A 25,906-nucleotide genomic window follows, 5' to 3' on the forward strand; every position below is an offset into this window, starting at 1 on the left:
GAGAAGGTCTGAGGCTGCTGTGGGAGTATTTGTCAGAGGAAAAAGGCTCACTTCCCACTCAGGGGAAAGGAGGATCGGATTGGGAGGACTAAGATGGGGGTGGGAAGATTTTTCATTAGTGATTTGGCACTTTTGATCCTACCTATGGGAATCTGGACTAGGGAATTGAAGAAGGGAAAGGGGGAGAGAGGAATGCACTGTCCTTTGAGTTGGAGATTGGAGGCAGGGAGTATGTGAGGCACCTAATTACCTAATTACTTATCCTGGCCTGTGGAGGGGAGACACAAGCTAGGATCTGTGTTCTTTCTGGTAGCTAACAACATCTTTCTGTCCCTATTTTCCCATATCTCCATCTCTGCCTATTTCTCCATGCTCTCTCAATCATCCTCTCTTTCATAATCTTCTCCTGTATCCTCAAATTTCCATTTCTTCCCATATCTTCATCTCCCATTTTTCTCACCACTATCTCCATGTCTCCTATCCATCTCCCCATATTTCCTATCTCCCCAACTTCCTGTCTGTCTCCCAATATCTCCATCCCTCCTTGTCTCTACTCCTCCTTATATCTTCCTCTCTCCCATATTTCCATCTCTCTCAATCTCTGTCTCTCCTTCTTCCTGTATCTCCTCCCCCCACTTCCTTGTGCTTCTTCTCCATATATCTTTCTCCCTACCCATCTCCCTGTGCCATTCCTCCTCCCCATGTGTCCCTCTCTCTCATATCACTATCCCTCCCTATCTTGTATCTCCCCTCATCCCCATATCTCCTTCTCTCCCCTTATTTCTATCTTGTCCATCTCCCTGGGTCTCCCTTCCCCTCTCATCCTGTCTCCTCTCCTCATATTTCCATCTTGTCCATCTCCCTGGATCTTCCCTCCCTTCTCAGTGTCCCAAGGACACGTGTATCGATTCTGCACCAGTGAGGGCATTTGGCTACAGGACAAAAACTCCAGCATGCCCTGGAGGGATCTGTCAGAGTGTGAGAACAAGTCAGAAGAGGTAAGCTGGGCTGTGAACAGACTGGGGGAAGGGAAGGACAAGTGGATAATAACAGGAGAGGGGAACAGAGTGATCCACTTGTATGTGGGAAGGAAGCAGGACAAGACATCAGCCCGTGATGGAAGGCTCTGGGAAGACATGAGTTCACCTGGATCATCATCCATTCCCTACTTCCAGGTTCTGTGCATAGAATACATTCTGGGTCACTGGGGTGAGCTGTCCTGCTCCAGTAGGTACTCTCCCCCCTACTGGAGAGACCACTTGTAGTGTCCCTGGAACACGCGGACAACTGTCTTCCTCTGTCTCTCTCATCCCTTAAATCAAAAGCTCACTCTTGTGATCCAAGGGAGTAGGCAAGGAGTGGGGCCAAAGTTGTGGATGATTTCGGTCCCAGGTAGCCTCTATGGACCAGATAGATGTACCACAGCTAGAGAAGATCACTGTCATTCATGCTGGTCTGAGTGGGGAGGAGAATGGGATTAGAAGTAACAGCCCTGTCCCTGACCCTGCCCCTCCCCAAACCCCCGCCCACAACAGAGCCACCCTGAGGAGCAGCTTCTGTCTTTCACTATCATCTACACTGTGGGCTATGCACTCTCCTTCTCAGCCCTGGTCATCGCCACGGCCATCCTCCTTCGATTCAGGTAACTAATGGGAACTGGGCAGGAAAAGTGGTTGAGAGTCAGGAGGGGGAGAGTGGGGTGGGATCTTCTCTACTGCTGTAGAGAAGCCTGCCCCTGACTTTGCAAGGGAGTGTTATAGTAAGAAGCATGATGGGTTTGGAGTTAGAAGAGCTGGGTTTGAATCCCCTTTCTGGGCTTCAGTTCATCATTTATGATCTTGGGGGGGGGGGTCTGAGGATCCTTCTAGTTCTAATTCTCCAATCCTAAGGAACGCTTCTGGGAAGGTCCATCTTCTCTTCACCAGACTAAAATAAAATCAGTGAGCATTTATTGAGTGTCTATTATGCTAGAAAGGAGGCAGCTAGGTGGTTAAGTGGATAAAGTGTTCCACCCAGGGTCAGGAAGACCTGAGTTCAAATCTGGCCTCAGATGTTTACTAGCTGGCTGACCCTAGGCAAGTCACTTAACCTCTGTTTGCCTTAATCCAGTGGAGAAGTAAATGGCAAACCACTCCAGTATCTTTGTAAAGAAAATCCCAGATGGGATCATGAAGAGTAGGATATGACTGAAAATGACTGAACCACAAAAACAACATTAACACTAGGAATCTCATGTTAGGCTTCAAATAAGTAGATTTATTCTAACTCTCCCATTCCTGGTTTGTTTTTTTTTTAAGATTTCCATAATCTCTTAAAAATAACAAATAGTAGAAAGGTCACTAGAATTAAGTCCAGATTTAAGGAAGCCTAAATTGTCTTTTTGGCTTTACCACCAATTACCTATGTAATCCTAGGCAAGCCTTTGTCTGGGCCTCATCTGTAAAATGGAAGGGTTGAATAGCTGATCTTTCCATTTTCCACAGTCCATGTTTGATGATTCACTGAGATGACCTTCCTGGTGTTTATTAGCTCCCACAAGAAAGTCCTTCCCCAGGGTCAAGCCTCAACCCTTCCAGTTACCATTCTAATCTGTTGCCTGTGAATATAAACTAGTCTTTGAAAGATGGCTAGGATCTGTTTAAGTAAATGGAAAGAGAGGAAACCTCTCTAGGTGGGGAGAATAGCATGAGCCAATCAATGTAGTCAAGAATGTGCATGACATGGATGTGAGAGGGTGGCAAGGGAAGGGGAGAACTAGAAGACTTTATTCATGTTGGTCTTCAGATATTTTTTAAAGGCTTCGAATGCCAGATAGAACAGTTTGCAATTGACCTATAGGCAGTGGAGAGCAATGGGAGCTTTTAAGGTGATGAGGGCTTGGCCTAAGGGATAAAGGATTGTCTGGCTTTTCTTTGTATCTCTAGGACTTAACCCAGTGACTGGCACGCAGTAGGTGCTTCATATATGCTAGGTGACTAGTAGTAGGCAGGCAGCCTAGACCTAACCCATTACCAGTTCAGATGTTCTGCTCCTTTTGCTCCATTGAGGGGGGAAGGGAAGAGTCCCAATGGGGCTCAAAGAGGAGCTGCTTTGTATTCACTGGCTCAACTCCACATAGAAAGGGGGTATGTGTGTGTGTGTGTGTTTTGTGCGTATGTGTATGCATGTGTGGTAGAGAGGATAGAGTGTTGGAACTAGAGTCAGGAAGACCTGAGTTCAAATCCAATCATGGACAATAACTAGCTGGGTGACCCTAGGTAAGTCACTTAACCATTCTCTGTCTCAGTTTCCCCATTTGTAAAATGGGGATAATAATAGCACCTCCTCCCCCCATGGTTGTTGTGGGGATCAAATGAGATAGTGGTAAAGTATTTACCACAGTGTCTGACATGTAGTCATGCAGTAGTTGATACAGATAGATAGATAGATGTTAGCTGCTATTGCTGTTGTATGACTTTGTGTGTGTGCATGTGTGTGTATGCATGCATGTGCACACTTGGCCATGTGACTGTCTACAGGGGAGCTCTGACAGCTGATGCTGACCTGCCCTGGCACAGAAATGGTAGAAGGGGGTGGGGTGAGGTAAGACCAGCACATGGAGACTGTTGCTGGACAGTGGTGGGGCTGGGGGCCATGCTTTCCCCACAGACATCTGCACTGTACTCGGAACTACATCCACTTGAATCTGTTCATGTCCTTCATCCTCCGAGCTTTGTCCGTGTTCGTCAGGGATGCTGTGTTGAAGTGGATGTATGGTACAGCTACCCAACATCACCAGTGGGATGGCCTCCTCTCCTATCAGGTCTGTGGGTAGGGGTGGGTAGGGGTGTGTGGAAGTATATGGGGGTGTGGGTTTGAGGGGTGGTGGGGGTTCTGAAGTGTGAGGGGAAGATAGGGAGAGGAGAGAGCTGGGGAAAGAAGGTTAGGAAGGGAATAAACATTTATTAAGCACCTACTATGTGCTAGGCACTGTGCTTTATAAATATTATCTCATAATCCTCACACCAACCTGGGACATAGGTACTATGATGACCCCCATTTTACAGTGGAGGAAATTGAGGAAAACAGAGGTTAAGTGACTTGCCCAGGGTCACTTGGCTAGGAAGTATCTGAGGCTGGATTTGAATTCAGGTCTTCCTGACTCCAGGCCCAAAGACAGACAGACAACTAAGTATTAGTAGTAGATGTTGTTTTGTCAATTAGTTGTGTCCAACTCTGTGACCCCACTTGGCGTTTTCTTAGCAAAGATACTGAAGTGGTTTGCCATTTCCTTTTCCAGCTTATTTCATGGATGACAAAACTAAGGTTAACAAAACAGGGTTAAATGACTTGCCGAGGGTCCTAGTGTCTGAGGCCAGATTTGAACTCAGGTCCTCCTGCCTCTAGGCCTATTTACTTTGCCACCTAGCTTCCCTAATCCTAGTAGTAGTAGTAGTACTAGAACTACTAGTGCTAGTAGTATTAGAACTACTAGTGCTAATGGCAGTAGTGATAAAGATGATGACGATAGGTCACGTTCATATAGCACTTTAAGGTTTACAAAATCCTTTCTATATCCATCAACGCTTACTGTGTAGCAGGCTCTGTGTTAGGTACTAGGAATACAGAGATAAAAATGAAATTTACTAGCTTTGTAACCCAAGGCAAGTCACTTCTTCTCCCTGTGTCTCAGTTTCCTCATTAATAAAATTAAGCACTTTGACTCAATCAATGGCTTCTTAGGTCCCTTCCTGAGTCTCTTATCATATGATACAGTGCCTGCCTCAAGAATCTTACATTCTATTGGGGAAAACAATATGTGCACATATAAATATATATAAAAAGTATACAAAATAACCACAAGGTCATTTTGATGGAGGGAAGGGAACAATAATTTACTAAGAAACTATGCTAATTATTTGATAATGCTAATGCTAATAATTTGATCAAAATAATTACTTGATAATAAATAATTTGATAGCTGATAATATTTGATAATCATTTGCTAATGAGATCAACGTTTAGGCAGGGAGACGACTAGCAGCTGAGGGGAGGGGTGATCAGAAAAGATCTGATGGTGGTGGGCTGCTACTGTGAGCGAAGTTTTTTAAAAAGTCATTTCACTTGATCCTCACCACTCTCCTGTAAGGTAGATGCTATTTTATCCCCATTTTACAGGTAAGAAAACCGAGGATCAAAGAAGCACATGACTTGTCCAGGGTCATACAGGTAGTGTCTGAGGCAAGATTCAAACCCAAGTCTTCTTAATTAGCAGTCTAGCATTCCATCCACTATCCCACCAGTTCCTAAACTTTTTGGTTTCAGGAACTTTTTACTAATTTAAAAATTACACAGGACCCCATAAAGGACTTTTGTTTATGGTGTAGGGGTGTGCTGAAGCGAAGTTCCAACTTGAACCAATTATGAAACTTTCAATGTGAGCATTTATACCTCAGAAATAGGTGTATACTACAAATCTGGGCAGCTCAGTGGTGCAATAGATAGAGTGCCAGACCTGAGTCAGGAAAAATTTCCCTTCCTGAGTTCAAATCTAGCCTCAGACACTTACTAGCTGTGTGACCCTGGGCAAGTCACTTAACTCTGTTTGCCTCAGTTTACTCATCTGTAAAATGAGCCGGAGAAGGAAATGGCAAACCACTCCAGTATTTCTGCCAAGAAAACCTCAAATGGGGTCACAGAGAGTTAGTCGTGATTGAAATGACTGGACAACAACAACAACAATTAATCAGGGCTTTATTTATTTATTGTGGTTGTTGTTGAAGATCTAGACTTAAGAAAGTGATGGAGAAAATATTAATTATGAATATTAAATTTAAAAATGTGTCATGGGTACTCCCCCCTCCTACAAGCCAGTAGTTAAATATTTATTAGCACACTCCTGGTTATCTCTATTGATATTGACTTTATTAAAAATGAGAAAATCTTAGTATTATTATAACAATAGTTTTGATTTTCTAAGTCCCCAGACCACACCTTGAGAAACCATTGCACTACATTATACTGCCTAATAATGAAAGTGAGTTCCATATACTGAGTCTAAGAAGATATGGGGAAAGTAAGAAATAAAGTCTTCACTTTCAGGGAGTTTCTAGTCTCATGAGTTCCTGGGTCAGGGGGCCTCCAAGATTATGGGGGAAATAGTCTTTGTCCTTAGCAAGCCTCCAATGTTAGGATGGGGGAGATTTTGTCCCTGCCCTCAGAGAACTTCCAGTCTTATGGAATGGCTTTCTCTGCCTTCAAGGAGCTTCTAGTCTTACGGGGTATATATAGTCCCTATGGTTTCCCTAGGGAACCTTCAGACTTGGTGGAAGAGGTGGGGGAAGGAAGATGTAGTTCTTGCCTTCCAGAAGCTCCAGGTATGATGGGAAAGACACAGATCCTGGCATAGGGGAGCTCCAGGTTTACTGCAGCAAAGACTTATTCAGCCATGAGTACTGATGTGGGTCTTGCCCTTCCACAGGAGTCCCTGAGCTGCCGCCTGGTGTTTATCATGATGCAGTACTGTGTGGCCGCCAACTACTACTGGCTTCTGGTAGAGGGCATCTACCTGTACACCCTGCTTGTGCTGTCTGTCTTCTCTGAACAGAGGGTCTTCAGACTCTACGTATTCATTGGCTGGGGTAAGGGGGTGCGTGGGGGAAGGAGGCTGGTGCCTAGGTCGCTCAGGGTTATCCCATAGCAAACTGCAGGTCCTCCCTGTGGGGACCTTGCTGCCAGGAGGTATGAGGCAGGAGACATATTAAGACAGTCATATTCCACCTGCCTCTTCCCACACAACTGGATCATGGGTCTTTAGGGCTTCATCCACCACCTCTACCCCCATCCAACAGACCTTCATGCCAAGAGTTGAGATGAAGCTGCAAAGATAAATGAAATAGTCCTCGTGCTGAGGAAGCTTACAGTTAGGAATAGGGTGATGGATGGTTGGCACATCCCTTTGGGGGCATAGTTACTGGGCTGAGAATTTAACAACTGGTATTTCTGCTGCATTTTGAGTTTTACAGAAGCCATTCCTTACAACAAACCAGTGAGGTCGGTAGCATAGTGATTTGAGGAGGCTGAATGGGGTAGAGGGGGACAGAGAAACAAACCCATGATTACAGTGGGAGGATCTCCCAGTGTGAAACTTCCCTTCACCAACTGAGATCTGTATGTGCTCTGCAATTTATAGATAAGAGAGTTGCCTGGGGCACAGGAAGTTTAAGTGACTTGCCCGGGGTCACACGGCCAGTATATGTTAAAGGCAGGACTTGAACCCTGGTCTTTCTGACCCTGAGGCCAGCTCTCTATCCACTATGGCACATTACCTCTCCATTGTAATTATTATCACCATTTTTATGGCTGAAGAGATTAAAGCCCAGAAATGTAAAGTGTCTAACCCACAGTCGTATGTGTGGGAGCTAGGACTTGTACTCACCTCTCCTGACTCTTAAGTTCCTTCATGCCAGCTCATGCCTGCTACCCCCACCCCATAGTCACATCCTTTTCAGAAGGTCCAGTCTCCACTTCCCCACTTCACTAGGTCTTCTTGGAAGAAGAGCCTTCATCTGGGGGACTCCCCAACCCCACTCGAGATCATAGTCCTCATCCAAGAATCCCTTCACCCCACAGGGAGGGGCCACCGTCTCTCCAGATCCATCTCTTAGCATCCAAATGGGTCAAAGGAATGGCCAATCCTGGGAGCTGGGAATAAGAAGAGGAAGTTTCTTTCTAGGATAGGGCACTGTGAGACCTTGGAATTGGCTAGTGTGTATGTTTTGGGGGAGGGGATCTCCTGAGAGAGTCTGAGGCCACAGGTGTGTTTATCTGTGCTTTGTTTCACCTGAGAAGGGTGGGAAGACTGGCTTAACTTCCCCCATCACCCAACAAAATCTGCTCTCCCTGCTGGGTCTTAGAACGGAAGCGGGGAGAATCAGACCGTGCAGAGATGGGCTTTCTTGGTTTCTGGTGGATGGGAAGGGAGGTCTGGGGAAATTCAAAGGGCTGAGGTAGCTGATGTGACAGGAGGCCTGAAGCAGAAGATTAGGGGATGGGGTGGGGTGGCTGGAAAGGAGCAATGAGTATGAAAGGAGCCCAGCTGGAAATGTTTTAGCCAAAAAAGTTTGCTGATCATTGTTGTGTCCTTTTTTTTGCTGGAACATTTCTGGTTGTGCTTCTGCCTTTCACCATGCAAAGACTCACCTGAGGGGAGTGGGGGGTGGGTCAGGTTGGGGGATTATGGGGGGTGGACAGGAAAGGGAGATAGGGTTTGAGAGCCTCCTAAAGCTAACTTGAGTTCTGGGTCTGGAATCAGGAAGACCTGAATTAAAATCCAATACTTTACTAGCTGTGTGGCCCTGGGCAAGTCACTTCACTTCTGTTTGCCTCAGTTTCCTCAAGTGTAAAATGGGGCTAATAATAGTAGTACCTACCTCACAGGGTTGTTGTGAGGATCAAATGAGATAATATTTGTAAAAGTGCTTAGCAGCCTACCTGGCATATAGTGGGTGCTTAATAAATGCTTATTCTTTTCCTTCCTTTAACTGAGAAAATTTTGTTGGTGACAACACTTGGAAAAAAAATATCCCATCCCTTTCCACTCCACCTCCCTATTGTCTTGTTTGTAACCTCAGCTCATCCTCCTCCCCCAGTCTGTCCCCTCTCTTCCTGTCTTCCCAATTACTGTCTGCAGTTCAGTCTCCCTGTGCTCCAGTCTCAGAGTGACATCAGACTCTCTCTCCCTTGCACCCCCACCACCCATCCATCAACTCCTCACCCTTCCTTCAAAAGAACAACAGTGCCCTGCAAAGAATACTGGATGATTTTCAGTCAGAAGAGCTGGGTTTTAGGATTGCTTCTGCTACTTACTGCCTGAGTGCTTAGCTTAGTGCCTGGCACACAGCAGATGCTTAATAAATGCTTGTTGTCTTGACTTGACGACCTGACTTGAGTGATCATGGGCCAATCATTTCCCCTCTCTGGGTCTCTGTCTTCTCACCCACAAAAAAAAAAAACCCTAAAAAAAACAGAGGAATGGATTATTAAGAGACTTTAACTTTTTTTGTGTCCTAGGCTGGGGTATGTGGGTAAACGTTTAACATCTAGCTCTCTGAGGGAGAGGGGAAAGTAGCACACAGGACATACTTTTAAGTTTGATCTGTATTACTAACATTTTCTCCATCACTTCCTTAAGTCTAGCTAATTAACAAAACAATAAAATCAAGTCCTCATTTGCAGCATTTGCTGATTTCAGAGGTGTAAATGCTCACACTGAAATTATAACAATTGCTTTCTTCAAGGGTTGGTTGGAGCTGGCTCCAGCACACCCTTGGTCCTGTACTTCTTTGGCAATCTGATGAAGGCTATGCACCCTTTCTCCAGATTAATGTTTTTAAATTCATAAAACTAAATACATAGGATTAACAAAGGAAAACAATTCTATTGAAACATAGCTATCAACCATTAAGAAAAAAGTTTACAGAATCCAAGTTAAGAACCCCCGGACGAGATAATATCTAAGGACTCCTCCAACTTTGTGTTTCTTAGATTGGCCTTTTCCTCCATGTACTTGCTACCATTATCTCTGCCCTGGACTGTTGTTAACAGTCTGGTTAACAGAACTGGCTTCCCAGCTTCCAGGCTCTCCTCACTCCAATCCTCTCTGCACAAAATGGACAGATTAATCTTCCACAAACATTGTGTCCACATGTCATTCCCTTGTCCAAAACCTCATGGCCCCGTTTCCACTTGCCATTCAAGGCCCTCTCAAACCTAGCACTATTTATCTAGGCTCATTTTTTGTTTCTGTCTGGATTCTGCTCCAGTGATTTGCTCATGGCTGCCTCTTTGTCCTGGAAGGGAACTCATCTGCCCAGGAAAACGCCTTAGATTGACCCTACCCGGCTCAAATCTCAGTATTATTTTGTATTACTTTAGCCTCCTTGGCGGTTTATTAGACCCTCAACATGTTCCTTTATAAGTTCTTATATGTGCCCGGTGAATTGACTACACCTCTTTGATTTCATCTAGAGCTGCCCAAGAGTAAGAACCCAATCTATCAAGCATTTGTTAAGCTCTACTGTGTGCAAAGCCACTGTGCTAGGTCCTGAGAATACAAAGACAAAAACAAAAACAAAAAATTTTTTTAAGTCCCTGCCTTCAGGGAGTTTACATTCTAAGGGGTGAAGGAAGGACCAGGATTATAACATGTGAACAGATAAGTCTATATATGATCATTTCAAGAAGAGGGAGGAAACACAAAAACTAAGAGGCTCAGGAAAGGTTTCTTATAGAGGTGGCCCATGAACTGAGGCTTGAAGTAAGCTAGGAGTTCTGAAAGGCAGAGGTAAAAAAGAAAGTGCATTCGAGGCAGGGGGCTCAGCCTATACAAAGGAACCAAGGTGGAAGATGGTGTGTACAAGGCACAAGTAGGTCAATTTGGCTGGAACATAGTGTTCATGAAGAGAAGTAATGGACTGTAAGCTTGGAAAGGCAAGCTGGAGCCAGATTGGAAAGAACTTTGTGTCTATTTTTTTAAAATGAACTAGAAAACATCAACAAACATAATAAAAAGAGGATTATTTAGAGACCATGAATATATTACATACAGCTTGTTTTAAGTACATATTAAATTTAACACTGTAGTACCCACACTACTCTGCTTTTTTGAATCCCATTCTGTGTATTTTTAAATATTTCACTAATCCTTCCTTTTTTCATTCCTTCCTTCCCTCCCTGTCTCCCTACTTTAATTCTTTTCCTTCCTTTCTTTTCCTTTTCCTTCCTTCCTTCTTTCCTTTCTCTTTCTTTGTTTCTTTGTTTCTTTGCTTCTTTGTTTCTTTGTTTCTTTCTTTCTTTCTTTCTTTTTCTTTCTTTCCTGCCTTCCTTCCTTCCATCATTATCCCTCCTCTTTCCCTCCACATTTCTTCCCTCATCCCTAAAAATTGAAAGTCCTCCTTTGTAACAAATAAGTATAGGCAATCAAAATAAGTTATGAAAGAATTTAAATGCTAAACTGAGGAATTTTTATTTTATTCTAGTCCAGGGATTTTTAAACTTTTTTATGTCATAGACTCCTTTGTGGAAATCTAGAGAAGCCTATGGATTCCTCAGAATAATGTTTTTAAATGCATAAAATACATAGGATTACAAAGGAAACCAAATATATTGAAATACTTTTTTTTTTAAGTTCATGAACCCTAGGTTAAGAATTCCTGTTTTGGGAGCAGCTAGGTGGCACAGTGGATAGAGTAGCAGCCCTGGAATCAGGAGGACTTGAGTTCAAATCTGGCCTTAGACCGGTAACATTCACTAGCTATGTGACTCAGGGCAAGTCACTTAACCCCAATTGCCTCACAAAAAAAAAAAATCCTGTTTTGAAGGCAGTAGGAGGGAGGCATGGAAGGTTCTTGAGGAGGGGAGTGACATGTTTAGATTTGTGCTTTAAGAAGATTATTTTAGCAGTTCTGTGGAGGATAAATTGGCAAGGAATAAGACTGAAAGCTGGATAAATTATTAAGAGATTATCCAGGGCTTGAAATAAAGAGGTTGCTATATGAGTAGAAACTAGAGGACAAATGCAAGAGATGTTGCATAGATTAACTCAAGAATACTTGGCAACTGATTGAATGTGGGGCACGGGGAGAGAGAAGAGTCAAGAAATGACTCTGAGATTGCAAACTGAGGTGCCTGGAAGGATGAAGGGGAAGTTTGGAAGAGGAACAAATGGGGAGGTGTTGGGGGTGGGTGGGGGGAAGATAATGAATTCCTCTTGGGGCATGCTGAGTTTCAGATACCCATAGGGCAACAATTGGAGATGCCCAACAGATGATATGAGAACAGAGCTTAGGAGAGAGAGGAGGCACGGATATATGGGTGTCATCTGCATAGAGATGATAATTGAACCCAAGGAAATTGAAAAAATCATCAAGAAAGAGAGTCTAAAGAAAATAGAGGAGGCCTCTAGGCAGAGCCTTTGTGAGAAGTAAGGGGGATGGGACATGGATGAGGATCCAGAGAACTGAGAAGGAGCTGCCAGAAAGAAAGAGACCCAGGAGAGAGTAATGTCGTGGAAAACTAGAGACGGCAAAATATCTCCGGAGAGAGGGGAAGTCACAGTGTCGAATGCAGCCGAGAGGTCAAGAAGGATGATGGCTGTGAAGAGATCTTCAGAATTAGCAATTAAGAGACCACTGGTGACCTCAGAGAGGGCAGCTTCAATTGAGTGAGGAGGTCAGAAGCTATCTGCAAGGTTGAGAAATAGGAGGGAGGGCAGGAAAGCTCATCAGCCTGGGAACTGCCACAGAGAAGGGAAATGACCATCCACCCCATCTCAGAATTATGGAAATGGAAGGAACCCAAGACAGCCACTTAGCCCAGGGGTCACAAGTTCAACATTTCAGATTTATTTGCAACTTTTCTGTTGACATTATTACCTAGGATTAGTACATCAGATTCACTATTTGCCTAAACAAAATAGAGCAAAACATAATATCAATTGTGGGTCTTTAAACAGCCTGGAATAAAGGGGGCTAGGTGTGTGAGTGTGAGTGTGTGTCTGTGTATGCAGATTTGAGATCTGTGATCTGGTATAAACGTATAGGAGCTTGAAAGGAAGACAGTATTTGGAGTCAGATAAGATGGGTTTGAGTCTTGACTCTTCTGTTATACTAGCTGTGAGATCTCAGGCAAATCCCTTAACCTCTCTGGGCCTGGAATTTTGCATCTATTAACATGAGAGGGTTGGCCAAAATGACCTGAGTTCTTTTCTGGCCCCTCATTTCACACATAAGGAAACTCAGGCCCAGAATGTTCAAGTGACTTTGCCAAGAATCACATAGCTAATGATTTAGTGACAGAGTTAGGGCATCACCCTACTATCTTGGTCTAGTGGTCTTTCTACTCAATCATCCTGCCCCTCAGCCTGACAGTTCTCCAAGTCCCAGGTCATGTCTCCTCAGGGCTCAGGATCCATTGAGGGAGAAAGCTGAGACCTCTCTAAATTTCTCCCTAATACCTCCCTCCCCATTTTTTCCTTCCCCCTTTTCTGCTTCAAGTCTACAGGTCTCTTAGACCTGGATTCCAAAAAAAGTCACCAAGGCACAATGGAAGGAGTCAGTTCAAATCCTGATTGTCTATATAACCTTGGGAAAGTTAATTAATCTTTCCAGGCCTCAGTTTCCTCATCTTTAAATGAGGGGGTTGGATTAGATGAATTCCAAAGTTCCTCCCCGCTGTTAATCTTTGATCCTATGATCCCTGCAGCCTGATCTGCTAGGAGTAGCCAGTAGTGTACAGGAGAGTGGACCCTTGGGACTCAGTTAAGATAAGCTAACCAATCTCCACCTGGCTGATGGCCAAGGCAAAACTCTCCTAAAAGTGAATGAGACAAACCACAGGGTATCTGTCCCTTCTGAGAAATAGCATCATCATTATCAGTGCCCTATCACCATGGAGACCAGAAGGCAGACAAAGGCAGTGGAGAGGGACCAGGTGAAGACAGAGAGACCAAGTGTCAAAGGGGCTTGATGGTGGATAGGAAGACTGGTTGGGAAACAAAACAAGGTCTCCTGATCTATCACATTTGAAGGAGAAAGTGGCTGTTCAACTGGAGGAGAGACAGCAAGGCTCCCTTCTCTCCCACACAATGTACCTCTAACCTGTGTAAATAACAGCTCTTTCTCCCTTTATCTCTGAGGTTTCTTCTCTCTTTCACCTCAAAAGAGAAGATATTCGAGAGATAGAGCCCAATGGAGACCCCAAATGGGCAGTCAACCTTGCAAAGTCAGGGCAGTTTGAGAAACTATAGGCTGCTGCTAAAGTTAAGGATTAAAAAAAATCATTGATATTTTTTGTTTTTAATCTCACCGTCATGTCTAAATCTATCTTTTCCTCCCCTTTCTTTTCCTCTCATCAGTAAACAATCCTGTGTAACGAGAGAGAGAGAGAGAGAGAGAGAGAGAGAGAGAGAGAGAGAGAGACAAAGGAAGAAGAAAAGGAAGAAGAAGAGAGGAAATTTTTTAAAATAAAACCTACTAACACAAAATCAAGTATATGCAGCATTCCATACCTGTACACCCCCAACTCTACAGAGAAGGGAAGAAGGTGCATTTCCTCATGGGTTCTTAAAGATCATGCTTGGTCGTTATCATTAGGCAGATTTCAGAAACTGAGGAATGTCAACAGAACCTACCAAAACCCAAAATCCCATGTTTAATTACTACCAAAGGCAGCTGTGTAGGTTGAAGCCAGAGTATGGTTTGGTAGCTTTGAGAGAGAACTAAAGTGCCAGAGAATCATAATTTTCCTGAATGAGTTTCATTTTCTTATTTCCAGTTGAAATCTTCCCCCCACTCCCCATTTATGGCCCCCCTCCCCCTAGCCTGGTTCCTCTGTTTTCTAAGTGAAAAAAAAAAAAAGATAAATACAGCAGAGAATTTGTAGTGCTTCCTAGTCAGGGCAGAGCTTTCTCTCTGTGTGTTTAAAAAAAATTAAAAATAAGAAAACAAAAGGCTTTGTTAAGAGGACTTTGCAAGTGCAAAGGTCACTAGGCCTGGTTGATAATAGCAACTGGATACCGAATCTCCCACTATCTATGCCTTCTCCTCTGTCTCCACCCCGCTGCTCCCCACTACTACCATCTCACTCTGGATGAAGGGCAGTCTACTAAAAATGGATATTCAGGTGACCAAGGGGTTGAGGATTTGGGAAGAGGAGAAGAAAGTAGAAACCTTGGACATCTATTTTGTCCTAGACCTGGAAATGACTTTTGGAGCTCACCATATCTGTCCCCCAGTATTCAGGAAGAACTTTCTCTTAAAAGCAGGGGTAGAATAATAGAATGGGATAAAACTTTAGACTTGGAGTCAGGATACTCCAGCTCAAATCTTGGCTCAGGCTCAGTAGTTGTGTGACTTTGGACAAGGAACCTAATCACTCTGGGTCTCAGTTTTCTGCTCTGGAAAATGGGGATGATGATACCCTGCATACTTTGTAGGATTATAGCGACGAAAGTGTTTTATAAACATGAAAGTACTATAAAAGTATAAGTCCCCTATTTTAAAAAATATGATTTTTTCTTGGATCCTGGCCTGTGCATAAAGATGACCAGGAAAAGGGTTTTCTGATGGTGATGGTGGTAATAGTGATAACAATAGTGAAGGCCAAAGGGTCTCCTGTCTCAGACATATCCTCTGGCTTAAATAATTGAAGAAATATTCACCTATCCCAATATGATTAAATTTTTTTTGTTGTTCAGTCATTTCAGTTATGTCTGACTCTTCATGGCCCCATTTGGGGTTTTCTTCGCAAAGATACTAAAGTGTTTTGCCATTTCTTTTTCCAGATCATTTTATAGATAAGGAAACTGAGGCAGACAGAGGTTAAGTGACTTGGCCCAGGGTCACACAGGTAGTAAGTGTCTTAGACTGGATTTGAACTCAGGAAGATGAGTCTTCCTGATTCCAGGGCCAGTACTCTATCCACTGTACCACCTAGCTGTCCCTAAAAAATTATTTTACTGTCTAAATTAATTTATAGATTTAGGGCTAGACCAACTACCAAACTACCAGACTACTTTATGTCACTAGTCAAAATAGAAAATGAGACAGGACTTCTTATTTCACTGATATAGAGAATGCCTAGGAAGGAAATTCCCTCCATCAATGCATATTAGCATTAGAGCCTCAGAGAGTTGCCTAGAACAGTAAGAGATTATAGTGACTTAACTAGTGTGTCAGAGACAGGACCTAAAACCATGTCTTCATGGCTCCCTAGGTACTATGCTACAGCTGCCTTTTAACAGCTGGGTGGCACAGTAGATAGAACACTGGGCCTAAAGGATCCAGCCTCAGATACTTACTGGCTGTGTGACTTTGGTCAAGTCACTTAACCTCTGCCTCAGTTTCCTGAAATGAGGAGAGGAGCAGTGATAATAAGATCTACCTCCCAAGGTTGTTGTGATGATCAAATGAGATAATATTTGCAAAGCACTTGGCACAGTACCTGAAACATAGTAGGCACTTAACAAATGCTTGTTCCTTTCCCTTCAACTAGGCTAATAAATATGAACATATTTTAATATTATATTTTTATTGTCATGCAATGAATTATTACATATATATTAAATGTTAAATATTATTATAAATATTAAACAAATAAAAGAAATATCCCCAGAAGGAAATGTCATAAAGACATATACAGACATGTATCCATGCCTGCACACCTAAATATACATCCTCACCTTTCCTGAAAACAGACAGCAGAGAGAAACAGAGTCTCACAGAGAAAGATAGAGACAGACGAGGTTCAGAGAAAGAGACATCAATACATAAACATAATCAGAAAGACTCACAAAGATACAGTGCTAGAGAGAGATGTGTAAGTACAGACATCCCTAAGTCTCAGCCCTAACTTATAATGAAGTCCCCAGCTGGAAGTCTAATGATTGGTGGATAAATAGATAGCTATAGATATATTGATATATATGGCTAGATATCCTATATTTAATATACAATATGTGTATATGTGTATGTATACTTCCATATCTATAGCTATATATCACCAGACTCCAAGATGGGGATATGGATATATGTGTGTTTGTATATATATGTGTGTGTGTGTATATATGATATATATGATATATACACATATACATATATAACATGTATGTATGTATGCAGGTATATGTATACATACGTGTATGTATATCTAGATGGATATGTATATATGTGTCTATACATATATATGTGTATATATATATATTATATATATGAAGAGAGAGAGAGAGAGAGAGAGAGTCTTCATTTGGTATAGATTAACTGGCCCCTGAGATTTAGTGAGTCTCTGATCATCCTTTTGCCTAACACAGTGGATGATGTGTGATGTGTGGGGAGTGAGCAGCGATGGGGCAAGACTTGGGATCTTCTGAGCTCCAATCCTTGTTCACCAACTGCCTTTTGAACATTTCCATCTGGATATTCCTTAAGTATCTCAACACGTCCAAAACAGGATTCATTATCTTCCAACCCAAACCTTCCCTCCTCTAAAATTCTCTTTTCTGTTGACAGCATCACTATTCTCCGTCAAGCAGGTTCACAATTTTGAGGTCTTCTACTTTTCATTCTCCCCTAAGCCCCATATCCAATCAATTGCTTTGTTATTGTTCAGTTATTTGAGTTATGTCCAACTCTTTGTGACCCCATTTGGGGTTTTCTTGGAAAAGATACTGGAGTGGTTCTGCTATTTCCTTCTCCAGTTCATTTGACAAATGAGGAAACTGAAGCAAATAGGGTTAAGTGACTTGCCCAGGGTCATACTGCTAGTACGTGTCTGAGGCTGAATTTGAACTTGGGTCTTCCTGACTCCAGGCCTGGCACTCGATCCAGCACACCACGTAGCTGCCATAAATTCATATGCAATCAATTGCTAGATCATTTCAATTCTCCCATCCCTCTCACATTGCATCCCCTTCTTTCTACTCAAAGGACCACCTCCCCTATTTCTCAGGCCCTTAGCTAGGCTAATGTAATAACCTCCTCACTGGTCTTCCGGCTTCCCATCTCTCCCCTGTCCAATCCATTTTCCACACAGCTGCCAAAATCACTATCCCAAAGCAGTCTGATCATGCCACTGCCTTTACTCTAGAATCTTTAGTGTCTCCCACTGAAGCCCCACCTACCTTTATAGTTTTATTTCACCTTACTCCAGACAAACCTACTTGTGGTTGCTGGAACTCTTCACTCCACCACTCCACCTCTGTTCCTGTGCACAGACTGTCCTCCCCTGCCTACAGTGCACTCCACCTCACCTTTACCTTAGAATTCTTACCTTCCTGCAAGACTCAGTTCAAGTGCCTTCTCCTCCATAAACCCCTGAATCATAGCTGCTTCCTCAACTTATCTTTTATTTATGTTCATAGGCATGACAGGCATGCATATAGGGTGTGCCAAGGGCACCTAGGCACACCCTAATGTCTCAAAGAATTGGTTTATCTTGTATCTCATTTTTAAAGTTTAATTAATTGTTTTAATTAAGTTTAATTAATTGTTAAATTTAATTAAAGTTTAATTGTTTTAAATTAAGTTTAACTTGTTTAATGAATGAAAAATGTCCTTGATGATTGAGTATTCAATAAATGTTTGCCTTAAAAAACAAAACATAAGGGGCAGCTAGGTGGCACAGTGGATATAGTATTGGCCCTGGAGTCAGGAGGACCTGAGTTCAAATCCAGCCTCAGACAAGTAACACTCACTACCTGTGTGACTCTGGACAAGTCACTTAACCCCAATTGCCTCATATTAAAAAAAACAAAAAGAAAACATATAATGAAATTCTCTGGCTGTATACTCTGATGAAAATGTGCTGTAGGGACCTATATTTAACTCATCTGTTTTATGCATTTTATTTCTCCCCACCATCCTTGAATACAAGCTCCTTGAGGGCAGAGACCTTTTCCTTTTTCCTTTCTATCTTTAGCACCTTGCACAGTGTACTGTACGTAGTAGGTATTTAGTAAATGCTTTTTTTAAAAAAAATTGTATTTATAAAGCACCTACTATGTGTCAGGATCTGTACTAAGTGCCAGGGATAAAAAAAAAAAGGCAAAAGACTGTCCCTGTCCTCAAGGAGCTTATAGTCTAATGGTTGTTAGATTGGATGGAATCCAAAGGATGTCAGGAGGTGAGCTCATTAGGACCTTCTCCTTGCCCTCTACTCCTCCCACCCCCACCTTGTCCATGTATATTTCTGTTTCATATCTCCGTCTACTGTTGGTCTATACTGAATACATGAGAGCCAGACTTGTTTCTGTGTCATTTGATGGAGGTCCTCCCAGGTTAATGAGAATGATGATGGTGATGACCAGGATGAATACGATCCTGTGGTGAGATCAACAGGACTGAAGCCTCTGAGTCTAAGCCCCAACTTCCTGACAATAATGGGAATTTGGATACATGGCTGAAGGCCATTGAGTGGGAGGTCCACATAAGACTGATTCTTAACCTTTTTTGTCTCAGTCCCCTTTGGCAGTCTGGTGGAGTCAGAATCTTGTTTTTAAATGCATAAAGTAAGATACATAGGATTGTAAAGGAAGCCAATTATATTGAAATATAGTTGTATTTCTGTATGTGTATATATATATGCCTATATACATGCATATGTATGTATATATAAATTTTATATATACATATGTGTGTTTATATATAATATATACATTATATATAAACCAAGTTCATGAGCCCCAGGCTAAGAACCCCAGGGTGGGGAGAGCTAACATAGGGGCTCACTTCCTTGCCAGTCTCCTCCTCTGCCCCCCATTTTTCACTCGGTGATAACATGACCTGAAAGGTGGTCAGAATTCCCTCTTGGTAAACAGTCTGTGCCCTCTTGCCTGCCGGGTACCACCAGGCTGGATGTCTCCACAGTCAGCCTCTCTCTCTTTCTCTCTGTCTTTTCCCCCAGGTGTTCCCCTGCTGTTTGTCATTCCCTGGGGCATCGTGAAGTACCTGTACGAGGATGAGGGGTGGGTGCCTTGCTCAGACACTGGTAGTTGGGTTTCCTTGAGGGGTTCTGGGGGCTGGTGAGGAGAGCTGGGCTTAGGGTCGGGAGACCCAGTCCCAAGGGGTCTTAGGTCTGGCTGTGTGACTTCTATCTGTGGGGAGGTAGGGAGGAGCCAGAAGTGTATACTATGACCGCATCCCAGGGGAGCCCACTCCCCAGTTCTTGTTACTGTAGGACACTTTTATAGGTCCTGGGGACTGGGACTCCATAAAGGTGTTTGTTTGGAGAATCAGCATCCCTGTTTGTACCTACCTGGCCGTGCTTTGCATGTGCTGTGTGGGTATGCCTGTCTCTCCTTATTTGTATGTGGCTGTGATCTTTGTCAGTGGGTCACTGTGTGTATCATACATATGTATGTGCATGTATGAATCCCTCCTCTCCCCAGATGTTGGAACAGAAACACTAACATGAACTATTGGCTGATTATCCGGCTGCCTATTATCACGGCCATAGGAGTGAGTGACCTTGGGGAGGTGAACCCAAATGGAGGGAGGGAATTTATGGAAGGCTCTAGTAGGAGATGGGGTGGGGGCTGAGGGGAGAGCCAGGGGTTGTTATGAATAGAAAAAGGAGAGGGGAAAGAGGAAAGAAAAAGTACATTGCTATAAGAGTGATGTTTTTGCACAACCTCCCCTCTCTATTCCACAGCTGAATTTCCTCATCTTTATCAGAGTTATCTGTATCATCATCTCCAAACTAAAGGCCAATTTGATGTGCAAGACAGACACCAAGTGCAGGTAATAGACAAGTTACTCAAAGGGCAGATCCTCATTCTGAAGAGGGTGGGGGTTTTGGGGTGCTTCTAGATGCACAGAGGCACCCCAAGATCGCAGGAAAAAGCCCAAATCGTGGCATGAATCTGCCTGAATGAATTCAACTCAGATCTTCTTCCAGCCAGAGAAAAAGTTTATTAAAATTAAGCATATAGGCCAGACTCCAAAGGAACCCAAACATCAGTGATCTAAATGGGGTTTAAGATGGTCAGGTGACAGAGGAGCAGTGTGAGGCAGTCTAGAGTCGGGGCTGGGGTGGATAGGCCACCTGACGCTGGTGAGGAGAGGCGGGCATGAGGGGTCTCAGCTTCTAAGCTTGAGAATAACTCAGCATCAGAATGGGGGAAAGGTGAGTCTTAAGTACAGACCAGGGGAGGGGCTATGAAGTTTGGAGTGACAGGAGGAGGGGCCCAAGGAGTGGCCAAGCATTTTGGGGTGAGGGGAGGAGGGGTCTAGGGAGATCTGGATGGGGGTGGCCAGCAAGCTGGAGCCACTGCACTGGTGCCTGGCTAGGATTAAGGGTGGGAATGGCCAGGAAGGCAAAACAATGGGAAAGCCAGTTGATGGGGGAGGTGGACCATTTGGAAAAGGGTCCAGGTGAGAATTTCCATTTGGAGTGTCTGAGTGATTAGAACAGACAATGAGAATAGATAATGAAGGGGCTGAAAGGGGAAGTTTGCTTTCAAAGGGCTTTTAAAGGGAAATAAGGCAGTTTCTAAAACTTTAAGGGTTTCCTGGGACCAGTAAACAAAACTGAAGCCAGGTTCTTTTTAGGGGCCGGGGAGGAAAGATGTCAAAGAGAGATAAGTGAGTCTAAAAGTTTTAAGGTTTTTCTAGTAATTGTGGGTAAACCTCTTCAATTCTATTCTGTATTCTGTAACCTTGATGTGTTTGCTGCTTAGTGTTGGTCAGGTATATATGTACCTGTTTCCCCCAAATTAAAGTCATAGAACTGGAAGAGAAAATGACAGTTGATTCCCAGTTATCTGTGGCCATAAGATCAATGAGAAATGGATAACTGAGATTCATGGATACTCCCCGGCACATCAAATTTTTTGACAAGCTTCAATATCTCTACCAGCTCTTACAGGGTGATTTGGGAGCACTGACTTCCCTTCTGGCATCTATGATGCTAAGCTGGAGAACTCAGGTACACATACATGACACAAAGCAGCAAACAAGTGAGGTGTAGTGCAGTGTGCAAGAGTGATGAACTCAGTGCTGTGGGGTGGGAAGAGCAGGAATTATCATTAGGTGCTAGTGAATCAGGGAAGAGAAGGGATTTTGAGTTGGGTTAACCCAGAACTAGTAACAGAGTCAGAAATGGAACCCAAGGTCCCTTCTCCATAGGTACTGTATCCTAGAATGTCAGACATGAAGGGGACCTTAGAAATTGTCTCTGGTTCAATTCCCTTATTATATAGGTGAGGAAGCTTGAGGACCAGAGTGAGAAAGTGAGTGACCCAAAGTCACGCAGGTAGTAGGTAGCAGAGTCTGCTTTCCCCTTTCCTGGCTTCCCAGCCAAGTTCCCCAGCAGCTCATAGATGCCTCTTTCTGACCCCCAGGCTGGCCAAATCAACCCTGACCCTCATTCCTCTGCTGGGGACCCAAGAGATTATCTTTGCCTTTGTGATTGATGAGCACGCCCGAGGGACCCTTCGTTACATCAAACTCTTCTGTGAAATCTCCTTCGCATCCTTCCAGGTAACATCAAATAGTAACAGGGATTGGTAAAGGAGCTAGAAACATCCACATTTAGCTTCTTATGCCCATCAAAAGCCTCTCCTATCTGGTGCATCATTTGACCCTCACACCTACCCTGGGAATCAAAAGCAAGGCAAGTATTCTTATTATCCCCGCAGTATAGATGAGGAAACTGAGTTCTAAAGATCTCTGTTTCCAGGACAGGGTGTGGGGTTGCAATGTTCCAGGGTTGGGAGAGAAACAGAATATTTGAGGCAGCAGGGGTTCTGAGGACTCCCCAGACTTGATCTATGGAGCCTTAGCTTCCTGACAACAATATTTGGTTTCAGGGGCTGATGGTGGCCATCTTGTACTGCTTTGTTAACAATGAGGTAAGGAGTGGGGAATCTCAATGGGGGAGGTGAGGGAAGGGGGAAGTATAAAGGGCTGGGAGAGGCTATTACCTTGACTGGTCCTTTAGGGGCACTGGACAGAGAATAGGAGGGTAGCTAGATTTTCCAACCTACCTATGTGCCCCATTCATAATCCAACTCTCCAGCTTCTTCCCACAGAGTACCTACTTTGTAAGGAATCTGAATGTTTTTGATCCCAGAGATATATTCCCCCTCTCCCATGCCACCTATGCCCTTTACCACTCACCTATGTTTTGCACTTGTCCAATGTAACTTTAGGAAGATAGCCTCGTTTGAATGGCAATTTTAACCCAAGCATAATTAGAGAAGTCTGCCTATTACTAAGAGATCATAAAATGAATGTCAAAGCTACAAAGAAATTAATTGATTAATTAACCAATTAGTGAATTCAGTAAACATTTATGGAGCCATGCACTATGTAGAGGAAAATACAAAGTTCCCACCCTCAAAGACTAACCAGTGTAGTAGGGAAGATTTGTGTACTACATAGAGTACAAGAGAGAGCTAAAAAATGCTATGAGAGCACATAGAAGAAAAAGATCAATCCTTGGCTAGCCAGGGCAGCAGGGAAGGCTGCTTCGAGAAGGTGGCATTGCAATTGAATCTTAAATACTGAATAGGAGTTCAGCAAGTAGTGAAGACATTACCAGCATAAGGAAGGGCTTGAGCACATACTAGGAAAGCACAGGGCATTCTAAAGGGTTCACTTTCTAGGTAGCTGGAAAAATAGGTCTGGAGGACATGGATGGAGTTGTAGATTTGGGAGTCACAAGTGTCGAGGGGATAATGGAATCTATGTGAGTGGATAGAATCAAAGAGAGCTCAGAGAGAAGACCAGGAATAAGACAGCTTAAATTTAGAGGGCAGAAAAAGGGAGCAGAGTCAGCAAAGGAGACACAACCAGTGATCAAAGGAATAAAAGGACAGCCGGGAATGGACAGCAGTACAGACACCAAGAGACAAGAGAATCTCAAGGAGGGCAGGGTTGTCAGAAGTGTCCGATGCTTCAAAGAGTGCTAAGGAAAATAAAGACTGAGAAAGGCCATTGAATCAAGCAATTAGCCTTCATGACCTTGAAAAGAACAGACCCAGTAAAGCATGGGCTTGTTGTTAAGTCATTTTCAGTCACGTCTAAATCTCCACGATCCCATTTGGGGTTTTCTTGGCAAAGATGCTGGATTGGTTTGCCATTTTCTCCTCCAGCTCATTTGACATATGAGGAAACTGAAGCAACTGGGGTTAAGTGACTTGCCCAGGGTAACACAGCTAGTAAGTATCTGAGGTCAGATTTGAACTCAGATCTTCCTGACTCCAGGCCAGCACTCTATCCATTGCACCACCTAGCTTCCCTAAAGCATGGGGAATGGAGGCCAAATTCTAAGTACTGAGGAGTGACTGAGTAGTAAGAGAAGAGATTATAATCTTTAAAGAATTTTGGCAATTAAAAAAAGTTAAGACATGGGAAAATAGCTTGAATGGGGTAATGGAGAAAAGACGTTTCTATTTATTTTTCAAGATAAGACAGACTTGAGTATGTTTGTAGGCAGATGAAAAGGAACCAGGAAAGAGGGAACAGCTTTAAAATCTATGAGACAGCATGCCTGAACTTTGTCTTTGCATCTCCCTCGGCACAGTGCAAGACTCCATCAATGTTGGCTGAATTCACTAATTAGCCATGACCTGGAGGAAGCAGGAGATGGGCTCAAGGCCACAGGTGGAAGGGTTAATCTTGATCAGCAGGATGACCACTTTTTCCTCTAGAGATTGGAGGGGAGGAGGAGAGGGTAGCCGCAGCACTTGAGAAGGGGCTGATAAACTGAGAGCTGTTGAGGAAGCTCATGTCAGAGGGACCTCTGAAAAACAGAAATCAAAGTCATCTGCTTTGACTGCATCTGTTTTTGAAGATTTTGAGTAAGGTTGGGAGCTCAGGAAGACAGGTTTGGTAGGTTTGCTGTAGGGGATGTGATGGGAAGTCAATAAGAGGTGAATGAAAAAGTTGCCAGGTAGCAGCAAGGGCTTATGTCCTGAAGGTTTGCTATTTTTGTGGTTCAGTTGTGTCCAACTCTTCACAACCCCATGGGAGCAAAAGTCTGTGGAGTCTGTCTGGAGAGTTTTCCTGATGAAGATACTAGAGTGGTTTGCCGTTTCCTTCTTTGGTTTTATGCAGACAGGGTCTTAGATGACTTGCCCAGGGTCACATAGCTAGTAAGTATCTGAGACCAGATGTGAACTCTGGTCTTTCTGACTCCAGATCCAGAGCTCTTATCCACTGCACCACTTAGCTGCCCCAAGGGTCACTATACCAAAATGGCATGTGTAAGATCTGGCCCCCCTTACAAGGGAGGAAAATGCAGCTTCTTCATTTGCTGATAGCCCTTAGGGTGGAGGTGTGCATGGCAGTGGGAAGGTGGGGAGGGGCTGATGTTCAAGCCCCCTCCCCTCCAGAGACTAACTAGTGACCTAGTACATCTGAGTCATCACCTGGGAGAGTGCCAGAGCCAGGTGTTAACAAGGACAATGAAAATCAATTCAAGGATTGTTTTCTCCCAGGCTTTGGAGAGGCAAAACAATGAGGGATAGAGACTATGATGATTCATTCAGTTTGGCCTTGGAGAAATGGGGTCTCTGACCACTTCATCCCAAGGACTGGGGTTGGGAGGCGGGAGGGTGTTTAGTGTGGAAAATGCCTTTGTTCACTCTTTCTCTACCTTGGGGAAAACTGCCTAACTGGAAAAAATAAGGTGCTGGTGAGAGAGAAGAAAGGAATAGGAAAAGAGCTCCACCATGTCAGACACATCTAAAAAGCCCAGGGGTTGGAGGAGGGGAGGAAGTGTGACTTTCCCAGGACCAGCCGGACTGGGTTAGCAGGAGACCAGGCCATGAACAGTTCTCAGTCCCTCCCCTCACCTCATGCTTCCCTACCACTCGGTGACAAAGGGCTAAGTCAGGCTTCCCTCCTAGGTGACCTCCAGGTCAACTGTCCCAAAGCCCACAGGTGAGGACAGAGATAAAGCTGCTCCAGAGTACCTGGGACTCCTCTTCCACTGTGAGGGATTTTCTCCCAGCACCCAATGCTTCTTTTTCACTCTCCAGCCCATGTGAATCTCATTTAAGATTTTGATGCAAAGCTGGGCAGGCACAAGCCAGTTCCTTAGGCTGTGCCTCAAACTCCTCTTCTCCCAGACCTTTCCCTGCCTCCAAATTATTCCAGTCTTGAGGGCTTCCCATTGGCTTTGTGTCTTGCCCTAGCAGTCCCTACATCACAGAGCCTAGGGATGAGAGGGATCCCTAACTCTTTCTTTTAGAGGACGTTAATAAAAGGATGTTCACAGTATCATAGAATGTGAGACCTGGGGAGGTCCTTAGAGATCATTTAACCCAGCCTCTTTGTTGTAGAAGGGAAGAAAGTGAGGCAGACAGAGAAGCACCTTGCCCAGGGTCAGAATTCAGACTGGAGCCCTGCTCTTGTGACTCGTGCCA

At 43.8% G+C, this 25,906-nt stretch overlaps 1 protein-coding gene across 1 annotated transcript in view; it reads left to right on the forward strand.

Moving 5' to 3' along the window:
• Window positions 1-885: 885 nt before the first annotated feature.
• Window positions 886-25,906, forward strand: part of LOC114040388 (glucagon-like peptide 1 receptor) — a gene marked incomplete at its 5' end in the record, with an annotated part of 30,589 nt that continues 5,568 nt past the window's right edge. The window contains 9 exons of the mRNA XM_027858482.1: window positions 886-998; window positions 1,536-1,642; window positions 3,649-3,802; window positions 6,461-6,620; window positions 19,438-19,498; window positions 19,922-19,991; window positions 20,185-20,273; window positions 21,875-22,013; window positions 22,343-22,384. Coding sequence (XP_027714283.1) covers window positions 886-998; window positions 1,536-1,642; window positions 3,649-3,802; window positions 6,461-6,620; window positions 19,438-19,498; window positions 19,922-19,991; window positions 20,185-20,273; window positions 21,875-22,013; window positions 22,343-22,384 — 935 coding nt within the window. The remainder of the gene's footprint in view (window positions 999-1,535; window positions 1,643-3,648; window positions 3,803-6,460; window positions 6,621-19,437; window positions 19,499-19,921; window positions 19,992-20,184; window positions 20,274-21,874; window positions 22,014-22,342; window positions 22,385-25,906) is intronic.

Source organism: Vombatus ursinus, unplaced genomic scaffold, assembly GCF_900497805.2.
Source record: "Vombatus ursinus unplaced genomic scaffold, bare-nosed wombat genome assembly UNPS02013052.1, whole genome shotgun sequence".
Taxonomy (NCBI): domain Eukaryota; kingdom Metazoa; phylum Chordata; class Mammalia; order Diprotodontia; family Vombatidae; genus Vombatus; species Vombatus ursinus.